Consider the following 18,137-nt stretch of genomic DNA (forward strand, 5'->3'; position numbering starts at 1 on the left):
AGAAAAGAAAAGAAAAGAAAAGAAAAAAGAAAAGAAAAGAAAAGAAAAGAAAGAAAAGAAAAGAAAGAGAGAAAAGAGAAAAAGACTTCTTGGAGGAAAGTATGCCACAAGCTAAGCTTTCAAGGAAGTAGATGACCCAGGTGAGCTGTAAGCAGGAGTGGAATCCAAGCAGAACACACGGAATGGGTAAAGGCGCGGGGGAAGGAAGCGTTCCCTGTGACATGCAGTGGGTGAACCAATTTTGTCTAGAGGACAGAGAAGTGAAAGAGGAGGTTGGGAGGCCCGCACAATCCTTCAAAATTCAGATCTCTTCTTGCCTGTTAAGATCTCCTAGACATTCCCCTCTGCTCCCAAAGCCTCCAGCATATTTTTCTGCTAAAATATTCTTACATTACACTGTTACTTCTTGTTTTCTTAAATCTCTCGCCCAACTGGCTAACATCTTGCTATTTCTGTTTGTTTCTTTGGGAGCCTCCAGCCCAGGAAGAATGACAGTGTGGTAAAGTACTTAAGTGCCTGAATATCAGAGTCAGACAGACCGAGGTTCTGACTCTTGTGTGTGAAATTGATCTCACTTCTCTGGGCCTCAGTTTCTTCCTCTGTAAATGGGAACGGTGCTAGCTACCACGGAAGGTGTTGTGAGAGTGAAATTTGATAATGTCTACAAAGCACCTGGTACAGCACATGGCATGCTGTAAATGCTCAGCCAATGGCAACTTTTATGGTTTTTACAGTATCTGGTACATAGCGGTACTTGAGCAATGTTTCAGCAAAGGTGTGCCACACTAAGGTAGATAGGCCCTGCATTATGAGGAGCTCTGGATAGCAGCCTTGAAAGTTAGATCCTCACGTCATCACTACTACTACTTTTAATATAATATAAATAAGTGAAATCATTAGAAAGGCTGCTGGGTAACTTTTGTAGGTTTGAAAACTTTATTCCTAGGAATTAAAAAAAAAAAAAAACAGTGGAAGCAATAGTTACCCACCTTCATGACATGCTGACTGAGCTATGCCACTGTCCTCCATTCTTCCAGTCAAGAAGGCTAGAGTTGAAACTCCAACCTGGTGCATTTCATTAAGATAATTTCAACTGCTCCCATTCTGTAGTCCTAAATGTCCGAAAACTCAGTCAGTCTAGGATAACAAACCTATCATTATGCTTATCTGTCTCGAACTGCCATTTGAAAAAAACAGCTTCAAATGACAAGAAGGAAGAAATGAAAGTCTGAATATTTTGATCAGGATTTGCCACCGATTTGCTGACCTAACAAAGGATGTGACTTTCTGAAGCCTACATTTCCTGAATTTAAAAGAATCTTCTGAGTGGTGCAGATGGGAGAGGGTCAGTATTCAGTGTTCTCCGTGTGTTTCCCCCACTGGGTACAGCTGTTTCTCCTCCTGACTCAGTAGATTTTCCCAGAGCTCTGAATATGTCCCACCCACTGGCACCCCTACCCCCAACCCCCAAGGCCAAGCTGAACCCCCTCTGCAATCTGAAAAAGATAAATTCCCTTTTCTCTAGTTCGACTGAAGTTTTGCAATCTGAGTTAGCCAGGAATACAGAGAATAGAAAAACACATAAAGCAGAAGAATGATTGTGTAGCCTCCGAAAGTTCTGATGCTAACGTTAATATTGGGTCAAAGATGGGCATGGGGGGGGGTACAATTGAGTTGATGTTGATTACTGAGTTCCCTTCCCACCTGTGCAGTTCTCTCTGGGATAAATAATAATGAATAATAACAATAACTATCACCTACCACTGGGCTATGAAATAGGAACTTTACAAATAATTTCATTGATCTATTTAAAAATATATTTCATTTATCAACACAAGCATGACAGCTTTCAGAGGGTGGTACCCATATCTATTTTTGAGATCAGAAAAATAAGAATCAGGTAGAAAGTAGTGGGGCTTAGATTTGGAACTAGGTTTGTGGGACTCCAGGTCTTCACTTCACCCACCCTACTGCCCTCTTACATTATGATTCCAGCCCAAGGATGGGCGAGCTTTGGAGTGGTCACTCTGCTTCAGGCCCTCCTGCTCAGCTCTCAAGTCATCCTCCAGATTTCGTGTGTGATGTGTGGCTCCAGTTATGACTTTTGCTCCCTCTTAGGAACACATTTGTCTTCCCAGTTGGCCCTACAATGTGCCTGTAGACTGTTCAAGAGATGAGGCCATACCCAGCCCAAACCAGCACCAGGACTTTCCTTTCCTATGATACTCAGACATCTTAGAAGACACTAGACCCAAGAAGTTTTCAATTTCCTTATAGAATTTACCTCCAGTTCTGTTCCAGAACCTGCTTTCTGTCCCAGAAACAGCTGCACCTAGCGGGGGGATCACACGGAGAACACTGAATATAGTCCCTCTTGGTCATTGCCCATCACTCCTGGACCCCCTGGCCTCATGGGGCTGTATGTGGCACCTGGCCCTCTCTGTATGAGAGGAAATCGCTTCCTGAACCAGAGTCAGACTGGGCCATCCTGGCCTTGCAGAAGCCTCTTTTCTGTTCTCTAGAACCTCTGGGGTCTACTCTCGTGACTCATTTCTCTCTGAGTTTTTCTTCTTACCTGAAGCTTACTCCCCTGGCATGTCTTTGGATTTCTTTTCTGAATAGCACCAAGTTATTTGAGAGGCTGGCATCCATGGCTCACTCATGGGACTGGATGCAGAATGCCACTTCTTCCACCTTAAAAGGCAGAGACAATGTCAGCCCCCTTTTGTGGGCTGGAAGAGATTCCAGTGAAAAATAGAGTTTACCAGCTCAATTCACCTGCTGTCTCTGGTGACTCATCCCTTCAATGCTCTCCTAGCCCCCGTGGTGTCTGGAATTCTCTCATAGTCGTACACACTATGGAACCTTACATATATTCTCAATAAATGTAACAGCTGATAAGGAAAGATGAGAATAATTTCCTTAAGGCTTTACCTTCTTATGAAAGTTTGAGACAAGATGGGAAGAGGAAGCCCAGCAATGCTCTCATTTCCTAGATACTAAGCCAACTTTTAGTATTCCATGCTAGAAACAGATAGAACCCTTTACTAATGTAGAAATCTAATACCATACTACTTCTCTTTGTCATTCTAATGGTGGTGCTAAACAACAATGAAAATGCCAGAAGAAGTCAAATACAAGTAAAAGCAAAAAGTGATACACAGGCCTTAAAATTAAGGAGTTGATCATACATAAATCCAAGGAAGAAATCACAGCTTCCGCAGCCATCAGCATGTTGTCACATCTGAGAACATAACACATGGATAGTATATTGAATCTGTGGTTGGACAAAGGATAAGCTTTGGACCGAGGCATCCCGAGCTCTGCAGGCATGAGTGCAAAACAGTTGGCACAACTGCAATTACAGGAAATACTCACGGTCTTCTCTGATTTCTTAAAATTTACCGTAGAAATTATTTTTCACCTCTTCAACTCATAACCTGAACTCACCCTACAACATGTTTTGATTTTAGTAAGACTGTCGTGTTTGCCTGGGCATAGCAAATGGGCATCAGGTGGCCCAATGTGTATTTTCTTGGTTATTGCTGTATTTTTCTTTTTTTTTCTTTTTTTTTCTTTTTTTTTTTTTCCTTTTTTTTTTTGAGACAGAGTCTTGCTCTGTCACCCAGGCTGGAGTGCAGTGGCGCGATCTCGTCCCACTGCAACCTCCACCTCCTGGGTTCAAGTAATTCTCCTGTCTCAGGCTCCCAAGTAGCTGGGATTACAGGCACACGCCACCATGCCTGGCTATGTTTGTTTGTTTGTTTGTTTGTTTGTTTGTTGTATTTTTAGTAGAGACGGGGTTTTGCTGTATTGGTCAGGCTGGTCTTGAACTCCCGACCTCAGGTGATCCACCCGCCTCAGCCTCCCAAAGTGCTGGGATTACAGGCATGAGCCACCATACCCAGCCTGCTTTATTTTTCTTATCTTCTCTTAGCTTTTTATTTCTTTCCATATTATCTTTATTTTTCTTAAATTTTTAGAAACACCTGTTGTTCTCTTTGACTGCTAAGGCTCCTAAGAAACCTGCAATTTTTCTTTAATAAATATATCTTATTTATCCTTGCTACTTTTTCATGAATGCCAGCAGAATAATCTATTTCTCATTTGAAATTTTGCAAGGTTATTGATAAAGGGAATCAGTGTTCGCCCTGGGAACATCTCCCCGTACCTTTTACTCCGTCTCCTAGCACAGTGCTTTGCATATTGCTTGTTGACATGGCCAGCTAACCCACTCCACAAGCCTACAAATAATGTAAAAAGGAAAAAAAGAAACATTTTCTGAGCAGGCAGTGTCTAGTAAACTCAAAACACCAATGTTTGAATACAGAGGTACACACTATATTCTTGGCATTCATTTGAATGAATGCTTTACTAAGGCTTTCTAAATGGCCCATTGTCTGACTTTAATTAGCCCACTGTCCTGCCCTGTTTAGAGATCTGAACCACATTCCCAGTGCTTTCTGTGTTCCCCACCCAACCACCTGCTCCTTCACAATCACAGAAATTTTAAAAATAATAATAAAGGCAAACCTTTTGCAAGCAACTTATTTTTTCAGCTGCTGTATTGGTTCTGCAGGCTTTTTTTTTTTTTAATGTCATAAAATTTAAAATAATTCCTGGTGGTGAATTCTTTCATGCAGCTTGCAAAAATAATCAGTTTTTGCAGCGGAACAGCCGCGGCAAGTCCATCTGGCAGGGCTGAAGTTCTGCAGATTCTGTTCTGACCAAAGTGCCTCTCAGTGACTCCTGTTGTTCCAACTTAGCTACATAAATACAAATAGCATTCCAAAGGCATGCCAAGATCCAGGGGTAAAATATGTGTTTCATTTTGTAACTTAGGCAACAGAAATCACTTTCTCATAGAGACAGCCTGGACATTATTTTGTGCCAAGCAGGAGAGTTTTAACAGTAAAACTTTAAGAAACTATATGAAAATGGGAATTCTGCAACCATCTGACCTTTCCAAATGACATAAAATAGTTTATATCCCCGCAATTGAAGACACTTGACATCACAGTTTTCAAAAGGTTTGAGATTTACAATAAATATATGACCTAAAGTCTATTTATTAATTATTGTTAAATAGTTGCCTTAATTACAAAAGAAATTCAATGTAAAATTTCAGGCAGAACAAGAGTTAAAGTGAAAAGCAGAAGCTCACTAAAGTCTTCCCTGTCCCTAGTTCTCTTGTTCTACATCCCAAGGGCCACCCCAGTGAGTTTCACGTAAATTCTTCCAGAAAATTTGCTATGGCATTTTATTAAAGAGAAATTAAGTTGTCGCACCAACAAATTAATGAATATCAAAATTTGTTAGATAATTACATGCACTATTCCAAAAATGCATAAATTAATGTTTTTGTGGCAAAATCCCTTCCTGGGAGAGATTTTAAACATGGTTTTTAGTCTTCATTTTACCCCTATACATTTGAAAACCTTGAGCAAATCACTTAATCTTTTTATGTCAGTAACAGCCCCTACTGTCACCTGAGGCTGGTGATAATGGAGACAGGGTGCACAAAACCAGATGAACTCTTTCTTTGTAAGATAAATCCCCTATAACCTAGGCTTTGTAGACACAGGTAAATGCTTTTGAGGATATATATTTCAATATTCCCTCCTCAGTCAAAAATTCTTCTTGGCCTTAGAATTAGGCCTATACCATGTCCCATTAAATTAAATCATATAAAAAGTAGGGTTTTTTCCTTTGTAAATATGTCAGTATGAGGAAGACCTGCCAGCCACCTCTCATACAGGTATCAGCAGGAAGGTTGGTGATAACAAAGAAAAGAGGAAGAGAGCCCCGGAAATTGTGCAGCATCCAGGACAGGTGGCCAGCAGTCCTTAGCACCTATGGGAACGTAGCAGCCCTTGTTGATAATCCTCTAAAAGGATGCCAAATAGAGGTGAATAGAAATGGCACCTGCTGGCCTTTTGAAATCCCAGCCCTACTGAGGGCCATCAGACCCTCATCACTGGGCTCTATTCACCTACAATAGCCCATACGCTCACCCCACCAGTCATTTCCAACCTGTCATTTTAGCACCAGATTAAATTCCCTCGAGCATCATTTTCACCATGTCTATACTGCTAAGAAAGCTCTGGGCCGGGCGCGGTGGCTCACGCCTGTAATCTCAACACTTTGGGAGGCCGAGGTGGGTGGATCAGGAGTTTGAGACCAGCCTGGCCAACATGGTGAAACCCCATCTCTACTAAAAATATGAAAATTAGTTGGACATAGTGGTGGGTGCCTGTAATTCCAGCTACTCAAGAGGTTGCGGCGGGGGAATCACTTGAACCCGGGAGGCAGAGGTTGCAGTGAGCCAGGATCGTGCCTCGAGCTGGGCTCAAGGGATCCTCCTGCCTCCACCTCCCAAAGTGCTGGGATTACAAGCATGAACCACTGTGCCCAGCACAGAAAAGGCCTGGCGCGATGGCTCACACCTGTAATCCCAACCCTTTGGGAGGCCAAGGTGGGTGGATCACCTAGGATCAGGAGTTCTAGACCAGCCTGACCAACATGGTGAAACCCCGTCTCTGCTAAATACAAAAAAAAATTAGCCGGGCATGGTTAATGGTGCCTATAATCCCAGCTACTTGGGAGGCTGAGGCCAGAGAATCACTTGAACCCAGGAGGCGGTGGTTGCAGTGAGCCGAGATTGTGCCATTGCACTCCAGCCTGGGCAACAAGAGTGAAACTCCGTCTAAAAAAAAAAAAAGAAGAAGAAGAAGAAGAACTTTATAACCTGGTTCCTGCATCTTCCTCCAGCTTCTCTTCAGCTTTCTTGTCGTCACACTTCCTGCCCGCATTTCCAGGTATGTGACATGCAGCTCCTCACATTTGAGCCTTTGTTTCTCTCTCCGGCAACAATACCCCTTAAACTAATTTCCTTCTATCTAGCCCTCAAACCCAGGCTCAGATATCACCTATGTTTTGATGCACTAAATCACATTCCCCCAAGACAGTAAATCACCCCATCACCTCCCAACCTTCATCCCTGCCCCCACCCCCATACCTGCACTAAATCACATTTAGAATTCAGGCTATGTCACTTAGCAGTCTTGTGAGCTTGGACAAGTCCTTCAGAAGTATCTATTAATTTTCTAATCAATAAGCTAGGGATTATAACTTATAACAATCTATCTCATTGGTTAATGGTGATGATCTAATGAAATAATGCATGTAAATCATCTCACACTCTGCAGAATACATAAAGAACCCAGACATTAGTTGTCACTAAAAATTATCACACAGACAAACTAACATATGTAAAGTGCCTGACACGGAGTCCGGCGGGAAGTAGGCACCAGGAAATGCTAGTCTTCTCAACCACAACCCTTATTTCTATTATTGCACTAATTACATATATATTTATGCACCTGTTTTTGCTATGAAACTGTGTGCAGTCAAGAATAGAATCTATGTCTTACTCCTCTTTGTATTTCTGGAAACTACCACAATCCTGGTGCAGAGTAGGCACAGAATAAATTTTAATAGAATGAATGAAATGAAACTTCTGCTCTAGACAAGCCAACTTGCTTATTATTTCCTGAAGAAGAGCTGTGCTTTCCCACCTTGTGCTTGGTTCACAAAATTCCTCCTTCCTGAGAGCTTCCCTTCTCCTCTCTGCATCCTCTCATCCTTCAGCACCTAATTCAAATCCTTCACACATTGACTTGCCCCTTTTCTGACACATAGTAGAGGCTTACATCTGTAGTTGATATTGATTATAGATTATTTTTCTTCTTTACAATTATAGATTATTTTTCTTATTTACAATATATAACTCAGGTAAGTGGCCTATAAATCAAAACCTGTTTCAAACTTTGCCAACGTAGTAAGATTTATAAGAATACGTTTGAGATAGTTTAGCCAACACACAATATTTCACACCAACCGAAATGCCCCTGGTTCTACCATACACTTTTCCTGTTAACTAAGACATGTAAATCTCTATATCCATATTTTTTTCCTGGCGAGATGTTCCAACATAACATCAGTGCCCATTTAAAGACTAACTGTGTTAACATCCGGCATTAACCTTCCTTTAATTCCAAAGTTGGAGGAAAACCATATGACCTGTGGTGGATCTAAATGTAGACATTAAAATGTGGTGTCAGAATGTTGAATATAGTATCATCAGCTCCACCTGTCTCACAACCATAGAAATGACGACAATGAAAATGTAAATGTATAAAATACTGTGAATGTCTCAAAGAGAGATATCACCTATTCACAAGTGGCTATGATTATTACTACTTAAGCATGAGTAGCAATATCTTTAAGTTTGAAGACTCATTTTCTAAACTAAATTTTATCTCAATTTGAATTAAGAAATAAAAGTATACATGTAGTCCCAGCTACTCGGGAGGCTGAGGCAGGAGAATGGCGTACACCCGGGAGGCGGAGCTTGCAGTGAGCTGAGATCCGGCCACTGTACTCCAGCCTGGACGATAGAGCCAGACTCCGTCTCAAAAAAAAAAAAAAAAAAGTATACGGCAGTATGAACATGGCATGCTAGTCAGACATCACCTCCTTAGTACATTTCAATATGTCCTTCAACTAGGTTGACACCTAAAAATATTATAGGATCATAAAATGACTATAAATGTACTCAAGGGAAACTCCTAATCTTATCACTTTATTACCTTGGTGACCTATTAGTTCAAATTAACTCATTTTCATGGAGGGGCTTTGGGGGCAGCTGTGAGGCTGCCGTGTTAGCTGCAGGAAGTTGCAGGCTGGCAAATTTCATTCAAATATAAACCTCTAAATTTGGCTAGCTGGCATTGCAGGATCCTGTTGTTTGCAGTATGCAAAATCAAAATTATATACCATCTCGCTTGGTCAAAAGTTATGGGCTCTTCAATATTAATTTCAATGTTACTTCTGGAGGATTTGCAGGATAAGAGACAACTGTGTGAATACAATATATTGAACCAAGAAAAAAAATGGAAGATTTCCCTTCACATAGGAAATGACAATGACTGCACATGCTGAAAGACCCTGTTTTAGGCTTTTCTCTCCTGACTGGTGAAATCTGGAAATGGGATGGAGAAGCAAGTGGCAGCTCTGATATCTTCCCAGTGACCTTCTTCCCAACCCCATGCAGGCCCTTTAGGAGTCTTCTAGGGTCTGTGATACCAACTGAAGAGGTCCATTATCACTGACTTTTGTGTTTATCCATCAAAATATTTCCCAGGTCACCACAGAGCGGGCAGCACTAATTATAGCTATAAACTGACTAGTCTGATGAGAATGTTTTACATCATGATTGCGGTGGTAGGTCACAAGTGTTCATCAAATTTTGCCAAAATTCATCAAATTGTACCCTTAAATTTTGTGAATTTTATTATATGTAAATTACATCTCAATAAAGCTGACCCCTTCAAAAGTAGAATGTCACTCAAAGGATTAAGGATGTGTATGTGTGTGTGTGTGCGTGTGTGTGTGTGTGAAAAAAAGAGAGAGACAGATAGACAGGAAAGTATCCCACCCAATCCTCCTTGTGAGCTTTTATATAATTATATGATCTCTCTGGATGTCCGTAAGTCTCCATTATACTAAATTTTTTCAAACTAGGATGCTTTTCTACTTTTAACTGTTGAATTACTAAAATGCTTCCAAAGCAGACTGGTGTGGTGGTTAAGAAACAGGCTCTGATATCAGAAAGGCTCTTGTCTAATTCCACCCACTACTACCATCGCCACAACCAATCCTCTCCTAGAAGGAAATCAGGTTATTCTCTCTATGCTTAGCTTCCCTCATTGGCAAAATGAGAATAATATTACTGATCTTCTGGGGTGGTCATGAGAATTAAATGAAATGATACAGATAGCACAGTTGACCATAGCAATGGCTCACAGTGTGTTTATGAAATTACTATAAGTAAGTGCTTATGAATTACTTCTGTTATAATTTAGATCTCTGCTGGAAAATGTTGGAAGTCATGGAAAAATGAAAGCTTTTGTGCTGTGTTAAAACCAGGACGGTATCCACATCTGGGCTCAATATTTACAGATTCAATTCTGGTATGGGGGTGAGAAGAGCTCTCCCACAACAAAACTGTATCTTGCATAATACAAATTTTAGTGAGTTGTTGAGCTAGCAGAAAGTAAGAGAAATCTCCAATGGGGGTAGGGGTAGGAGTTGACATAGGAGATTGAAAAAGGGTTTGAGCAGAAAGTAAAGCACTGAATGATGAGAAGGTGATCCTGCCAAAAAGACAGGTTTCGTGAGGACAGGTGTCCAACTGGCTTTACCTGTGAAGACTGGTCCTTGATCTGTTGCCAAGATTGGGAGGCTGAACCTTGGACTCCAGGATTAATGTGGGGAACCTGGAAGGCAGCCGGCTCCCCATAGATATAAACATAAATCTCCTAGAGGAAAGCAGCCTCAATTCAGGACCCCAGATCTCCACAGATTAGGTCAATAAGATGTGAGTTTCAATCAAAGATCACCCATGCATAAGAAAGCAAACCACTGTGAATGAGTCCACACAAACAATAGACAATAAATTTAAATTCCCAGAACTTTCATGTGTTAGAATTACCGAATACAGAATACGTTAATACTTAATACATAATGAGCACTCAACAAGAGGCTATCAAAAATTACCAAATAGATTCTAAAAATCAAATGGAATTTATAGAAATGAAAAAATATAAAATCATGGATATAAAAACTCAATGTGTGAGTTAAACAACAAATTAACTACAGTTGAATAAAGAATTAGTGAACTGAAAACACATCTGAAGAAATCTATGCCAATCTCTACCAAAATATAGAACAAAGAATCACAGACACAGAAAAAATAAATAGAGGTTAAGGGATTTTGAGGATAATAGTAAAAGTTCTAACGTATATCTAAACAGAGTCCCAGGAGGAGAGAACAGTCATCATAAAGACAAGACAATATTTGAAGAGATGATGGTTGACGTTTTTTCAGAATTTATGAAAGATATGAATCCCTAGATACATGAAGCCCATTCTATATCAAGCAAGATAAATAAAAAGAAATCTACCTCTAGATAAAATGAGGTGAACTTGAAGAACCTCGAAGACCAAGGGAGTATATTGGGAACAGTCAGAAATAAAGAAAAGATTGTCACAAAGAATAACTAAAAGACCAATAGCAGACACTGGCCAGGCATGGTGGCTCACGCCTGCAATCCCAGCACTTTGGGAGGCCAAGGCGGCTGGATCACAAGGTCAAGAGATTGAGACCATCCTGGCCAACATGGTGAAACCCCATCTCTACTCAAAAAAAAAAAAAAAAAATTACAAAAATTAGCTGGATATGGTGGCATATGTCTGTAGTACTCAAGGGGCTGAGGCAGGAGAATCGCTTGAACCCGGAAGGCGGAGGTTGCTGTGAGCCGAGATCGCACCACTGCACTCCAGCCCAGGTGACAGTGTGAGATTCCATCATACACACACACACACACTATATGCATATATACACACACACACACACGTGTGTGTGTGTATATATGCATATAGTGTGTGTGTGTGTGTGAGTGTGTGTGTGTGTATATATAGTGTGTGTGTGAGTGTGTGTGTATATATATATATTGTGTGTGTGTGTGTATATATATGACCAATAGCAGACACGCAATTGTGGAAGCCAAAAGACAGTGGAATGAGATCTTCAAAGTGCTAAGAAAAAAAAAAAAAGAAAAACCTATAAAGTTAAAATCATAAATCCAGCGGTATTATCTTTCAAGTACAAGGTCAAAAGAAATAATATTTTCAGATAAATAGAAATTGAAACAGTTTACTTTCAACACCACTGACACTTAAGGGATTTTTCAAAAAAATTACTTCAGAAGAAGGAAATGAACCTAGAAAGAAAGTCTGGGAAAGAAATAAGCAAAACAAATGGTAGACATTTGAACCTTAATTCAAATTAGTAAATCTAATACAGAATTACTGAATTAAATGATGATATTGATGTCTGATTTGTGGCAGCTTAATAACAAGAAACAAGCTAAAAGAAAAGAGAATAGCACACACGTAAATTAGAAGAGGGACAGTTCTTATCTCTCAATTGCAGGGTTAAGATATTGTTTGCAGGTTTGTTAAATATGTATGGTAAAATTGTAAGGGTAATCATAAAGAATGAAGATAGAGTGTACAATTTCCACAGCAGGTAGAGAACAAAATCATACAGGAGACAAGAGTACAAAAAGCTTCATCAAGTAATAAATAAAATCAACTAGACCTTTAATTGTGAAATCTTTGTAGAGTCTTCTGGTATAAAAATTGGGCCGGGGAGGAGTCGGTACTGTCAGTTCCACAGTAATAATTAAGCCTGGGCAGAAGATGGAGAAGGCATCATAGAAGATGCTGGAGATTGTGGGCAGTGGAGGAGAAAGACAGAAAAACTTTTAGAGCAGAGATGTCAAAAGGTGAAGGGGTTTTGTCAGCCACAATGACATAGACTGGGCTCTCTCCCTTCCTGGGGCAGAGGCAGGAGGCAGAGCCATTCCAGCTGATAGATAAATGGCTAACATACTGAGGGCAAATAGGGTGCTGATGCCGATGCTCACTAGATTGGGCGGGTGTGCAGCTGTGTCTCACAGGGGCCTTGATACTGGCCCCAGCCTTGGCCAGAGCAGTTTAAGGGAAGCAGACAGGAAGAGAAGGTAGGAGAAGAACAATGGGACATCTCTGTGGGCAGTACCCAGGACAGCTACCACCCCCTTGCCACATCCTACTTAACCTGGAAGGAGGCTGAGGCTGAAGCCAGAAGGCATATGCGTTGGCACAGGTCTTCAAGGAAAGACCCAGCCACACCACAGAGGTGAAAACGGGAGGGTAACACTGGATAACATGGGCGCCTGCAACATGGGAATATGTGCCCAAATACAAATGCATGTATGGTTTAATCACTGCCCCTTTCCTTCTCAGAGAAATATTAGGGGACCCACTTCTGACCATTACATGCCCAAGAGTTCCCTTCTGCCACTTAAAAGTGTTAAAGTATTAATCAGGAAAACCCAGAAATCAAAAGATTTGGAGAAACATACCACAGATTTGAAGGAACCAAAAAATGCATAATAGTAATAATAACTAAGGCATATATGCTGTTTACCCTGTGGCAGACACTATTCTAAGTGCTCGATGTAATCATCTCATTTAATCTTCAGGTGCCCAAGATCCCACAGCTAATAAGAGGTAGAGCTGGGATTCAAACATAGTCATTCTGGTTCCAGAGGCTTTACTCTTAATTAGCATGCTGCTTCTGAGTTGTTGGAGGATATTTTGCCTGGAGAAGTTTGAATTCGAGGTTGATACTACAGATTGCAATTGCATGTTTGCATTCCCCTAAAATTCAAATGTTGAGGTGCTAATCCCCAATGTGATGGCATTTGGAGGAGGGGCCTTTGGGAGGTAATTAGGTAATTAGATCTTGCAGGTGAATCTCTCTAATGGGATTAGTGTCCTTATAAGAAGAGACATCAGAGAGATTATCTCTCTCTCTTTCTCTTTCTCTTTCTCTTTCTCTTTCTCTTTCTCTTTCTCTTTCTCTTTCTCTTCTCTTTTCTTTCTCTTCTCTTTCTCTTTCTCTTCTCTTTCTCTCCCTGCCATGTGAACACACAGTGAGAAGCCATCTTTCTGCAAAGCAGAAAGAGGGCCCTCACTGAAAACTACACCATGATCTCAGACTTCCAGTCTCGTGAACTGTGAGAAATAATTAATTGTTGTTTAAGCCACCCAGGATGGTATTTTTCATAGGCTTGTCTTCAAATATTTGAAGGACTGTGTATGCAAAAAGTGTTAAACTTATTCTATAAGGACCAAAGGGATTAGAACTAGGAAAACAATTCTTTCCAGCCAACTTTGTAATTGGTAAAGGTTCCTAAAGAAGAAATGGGTTTCCTCAGAAGGTGCTAAGTTCTCTGTCCCTGGATATTAGATGCACCTGGTGTTAGTAATATGGCGAGAATTCAATCATTAAATGAGACTCTATAAAATTTCTTCCAACTCTGGAAAGTCTATAGAATCATTAGAGTCGCTGCAAAAGAACTCAGATTCAACGAACTGGGTGTTGAGGATTCTTAACTTCCATAGAAGCTACACCCTCTCCCCTTACTTTGCTCCAGGACATCTTGGAGCCATTATTTGAATATTTTAAGACTCTACACACCTAGATACTCTTCCTTCAGAGGTCCGCTTAGGCACTGTGTCCTGCAAGATGTGTCTCCCACCCCATTCCTAACACCAGTTTAGGTGCTCCCATCACCCCATCTTTCCCTGGCCCTGCCACTTTTCATACTACACCAAATATTCTGTTTTGTCATCAGTCACCCCTGTATTGATTTCTTAGGGCTGCAATAACAAGTTACCACAAATGGGATGACTTACAGCAACAGAAATGTATCATCTCATAGCTCTAGAGGCTAGAAGTCCAAAATCAAGGTGTCAGCAGGACCATGCTCTCTCTGGAGCCTCTGGGGAGAATCCTTCCTTGCCTCTTCCTACCTGGCAATTGTGGCTGGTGATCCTCGATGTTCCTTAACTTGAGGTTGTATTACTCAAACTGCTGCCTTTGTCTTCACATGACATTGTCCCATCTGCATCTGTGTCTTTGTGTGTCCCTCTCCTCTTCCTTTAAGGACATCAGTCACATGAGATTTAGGACACACCCTAATTTAGTATGACCTCTTAATTTAAGTAGTTACATCTTTAATAGCCCTATTAGCAAATACCATCACATTCACAGGTATCAAGGATTAATATATCAATATATCTTCGGGTGGATCATGCCTGAAATTCCAGCACTTTGGGAGGCCGAAACAGGTAGATCACCTGAGGTCAGGAGTTCAAGACCAGCCCAGCCAACATGGTGAAAACAATCCCTACTAAAAATGCAAAAATTAGCCAGGTGTGGTGGCTCATGCCTGCAATGCCAGATACTAAGAAGACTGAGGCAGGAGAAACACTTGAATCCGGGAGGTGGAGGTTGCAGTGAGCTGAGATCATGCCATGGGTGACAGAGTGAGATTCCATCTCAAAAAAGTATATATACATATCTTTTGGAGAGGGCACATAATTCGACCCACCACGTTCCCCAACCTCCCCTACTCTCTAGCCTGTGGGTTCTTTGAAGATTGTGTCTTCATTCCACACATTTTTCTTAAGTCTATTATGACCTACACCCTGTTCCAGGAACTGAGGGCGCATCCCAGTCAAGGTGCTTACACTTAGTGGAGCTTCCTTCTCCACATGGATTCAGACAGTAAAAGGTGGCCCTTCCGTGCTGAAGCCCAACACTAAGTGCACGTGTGTATGCACATACACACATACAGTAGGCGCCCCTTAGCCATGGTTTCCCTTTCTGAGGTTTCAGCTACTCATGGTTAACTGCAGTCTGAACACACTAAATGCAGACCTCTAGAAATAAACAATTCCTAAATCTTAAATGGCATGCCTTTCTCAGTGGTGTGATGAAATTTCATTCAGTCCCACTCCATGCTGCCCAGGACTTGAATCCTACCTTTGTCCAGCCAATCCACACTGTCTACACCACCTGCCCATTAGTGTCTCAGTAGCCAACTCAATGATTGGATCACCTGTCACTGTATGGCAGTGCTTGTGTTCAAGTCACCCTTATTGTATTGCATGATGGCCCTAAAGCACAAGAGTAGCGATGCTGGCAATTTAGATACGCCAAGAAGCCAGAATGTGCTCCCTTTAAATGAAAAGGTAAACGTTCTCAACTTAATAAGGAAAGAAAAACAAATGTATGCTGAGGTCAGACATCGGTATGGTAAGAACAAATCTTCTGTCTATGAAATTGCGAAGAACGAAAAAGAAATTCATGATAGTTTTGCTGTTGCACCTCTAACTGCAAAACTGTGGCCACAGTGCATGATAAATTCTTAGCTAAGATGGAAAAGGCATTGAGTTTGTGGGTGGAGGACATGAACAGAAACGTGTTCCGACTGATGGCAATCAGGTGTGGTACTATCCTCAGTTTTAGGAACCCATTGAGGAGTCTTGGAATATATCCCTCGTGGGTAAGGGGAGGCTACTGCATATGCATATATATAGTCACTTAATATATATTTGATGAGGGAATGTTAACTGGAACAGTAGAAAATGGAGGATAAATTATTCCATTTTATCCAGTCAGTGTTTTCTGGCATGTTTATCAAAATGTAAAAGTGTGGTTTCTCTTTGTCCCTTGTAAAACTTTGTTCTATGGTACTTGAATTCTTATTCTCAGTTGACCTAAGGGTCAACCCAACTCCCCAGATAATATTTTTGAATATCATAAAACCAAGTTTATAAGGGGTAGTCCTAATTTTTATTAAAGTCAAACTTACAACTAAAGAAAACATGTGAATTCTGTTTACCTTCCAGGGCAGCGTCAGCTCCTCTCAATCTCCATTTGTGCAGATGCCAGGTGAGTACTTCAATTCAATAAGCAATTATTCCCTTTGGAATTTAAATCAAGCATCTGGGCTTCCATTCTTTCATAACGACCTTACAGCACTTCCAAAACTCTGCTCCTTTAAAATAGTTTTGTCTAAAATACAAAATCAGCGAAGAACAGAACTCATTCAGTCATTTCTGAATTTAAAATTCATTTTGTCTTGAAAGCAGCCCTTTGATCCCAAGCTTTTGGGGCAAAGGCAATATAAATTATGCCCTTGATACAGTTTTAAAATGTCTAAAGTTCTGACACCATGATCTGAGAGATGAGGCATCTGCTTTCAAACAGAAAGAGGAAAGCAGCCTGCGAGCAGAGGGAGCCAGGCACTTGGTTCAGCATTTTGAATTCATTTCAATGCCTGTGTCTCATTAAATACTCCTGTGGGGATGTAAAAAGGGAATTCCTAATAATAGTGTTGGACATTCTCATATACACACACACACAGGCAAAGACAATCTCATCTAGTTCAACTCAGAAGCGGCACAGTCCCTAATAGTTTTATCACCTTCAAAGCTGGAGAAGGGAAAGGAATAAGAGCAATGGAGGATCCCGAATATTTAAATGCCTGTATGTTGTTTCCCAATCATATATACTGCCATTGAAATTTGGTTGCATCTCCTGCCTTCTACAGAAAAAAAAAAAAAAAAACAATTCTATAGCTTCTCTTTATCTAGAAATTATCCTTTCTCTTTGTACAGAGAAAATCCATGCTAAGAGAGCAGATGCTTTTTTCTTTGTGGTTGTTTTGATTTGGAAATTGGGAGTATAGATGAGAGCCTGGAAACCTTGTTTTCATATTCTCAACCTTAACCACTCTCATAAACATAAATTCATTGTATGAAACAGAACCTTATATTAACGTTCAGTTGCACAGATTTTTTTTCCCAGGGAAGTATGCTTATAATGAAAACCCTAACTGCAGTTTTCAAATGCATGAGCAGGTTAGAAGTTATAGAAGGTAAGAGGCAAGTGAAGTGAGTAGAATCGTGCTATAGGTTTTGATGGGGAATTCTGATTTCTTCTTCTGGATGAATAAATTCACATGCCATTCTTGAACACAATGTTATACTACTAGGTTTAAAGAAAATGTATAAGGCATGAGCTCTGCCCCCTTGGGCTTGCAGGTTGGCTGGAAAGATCATTGTGACTCAGGTGAAAGAGGAATGAGCATAATATAAAGTTCCACGTCCTGTGGAATGGGCTGGAATTCTGGGTCTATAGAGTCAGAAGCTCAGAAGTGGTCTGCTGTGGTTGGGGTAAGGTAAGAAAGACAGGCACTTACATCTTCTGCCAAGCTCAGCCTTTTTGTGACCTGTGACCTAACGGTGTTAGTGTTTGCATTAGATCACACCCAAGGCCAGCTGGAACAATTAAACCATAAGTTTTATAGACCTCAAGTCTATGCCCTCAAACATGTTCTGAATGATCATGTGTTTTCTGCTACAACTGAGCTATTGTTGAGCAAACACATCTTTTTCTTTGGAAACCATTTCACTGCTGCGTTTACCTTAAATGAAGCTCTTATCAGTTTCTGTCCCTCCCTCTCTCCACCAAGGGAAAATTTTATTTATTTATTTTTTTGAGACGGACTCTCGCTCTGTCACCCAGACTGAAGTGCAGTGGTGCCATCCCGGTTCACTGCAACCTCCACCTACCTCCCGGTTCAAGCGACTCTCCTGCCTCAGCCTCC

The 18,137-nt window shown here is 40.8% G+C and overlaps 1 protein-coding gene across 1 annotated transcript in view; it reads left to right on the plus strand.

Annotated features, from left to right (window-relative positions):
• The window catches only part of LOC105537385 (chromosome unknown open reading frame, human C11orf53), a 32,006-nt gene that overhangs the window by 8,903 nt on the left and 4,966 nt on the right, over nucleotides 1–18,137 (plus strand). Inside the window, exon 2 of the mRNA XM_011976956.1 lies at nucleotides 16,375–16,417. Within this exon, the coding sequence (XP_011832346.1) occupies nucleotides 16,411–16,417 (7 nt within the window). The 5' untranslated portion in view covers nucleotides 16,375–16,410. The remainder of the gene's footprint in view (nucleotides 1–16,374; nucleotides 16,418–18,137) is intronic.

The sequence above is a fragment of the Mandrillus leucophaeus genome, unplaced genomic scaffold, assembly GCF_000951045.1.
Source record: "Mandrillus leucophaeus isolate KB7577 unplaced genomic scaffold, Mleu.le_1.0 Scaffold172, whole genome shotgun sequence".
NCBI classification, from domain to species: Eukaryota; Metazoa; Chordata; class Mammalia; order Primates; family Cercopithecidae; genus Mandrillus; species Mandrillus leucophaeus.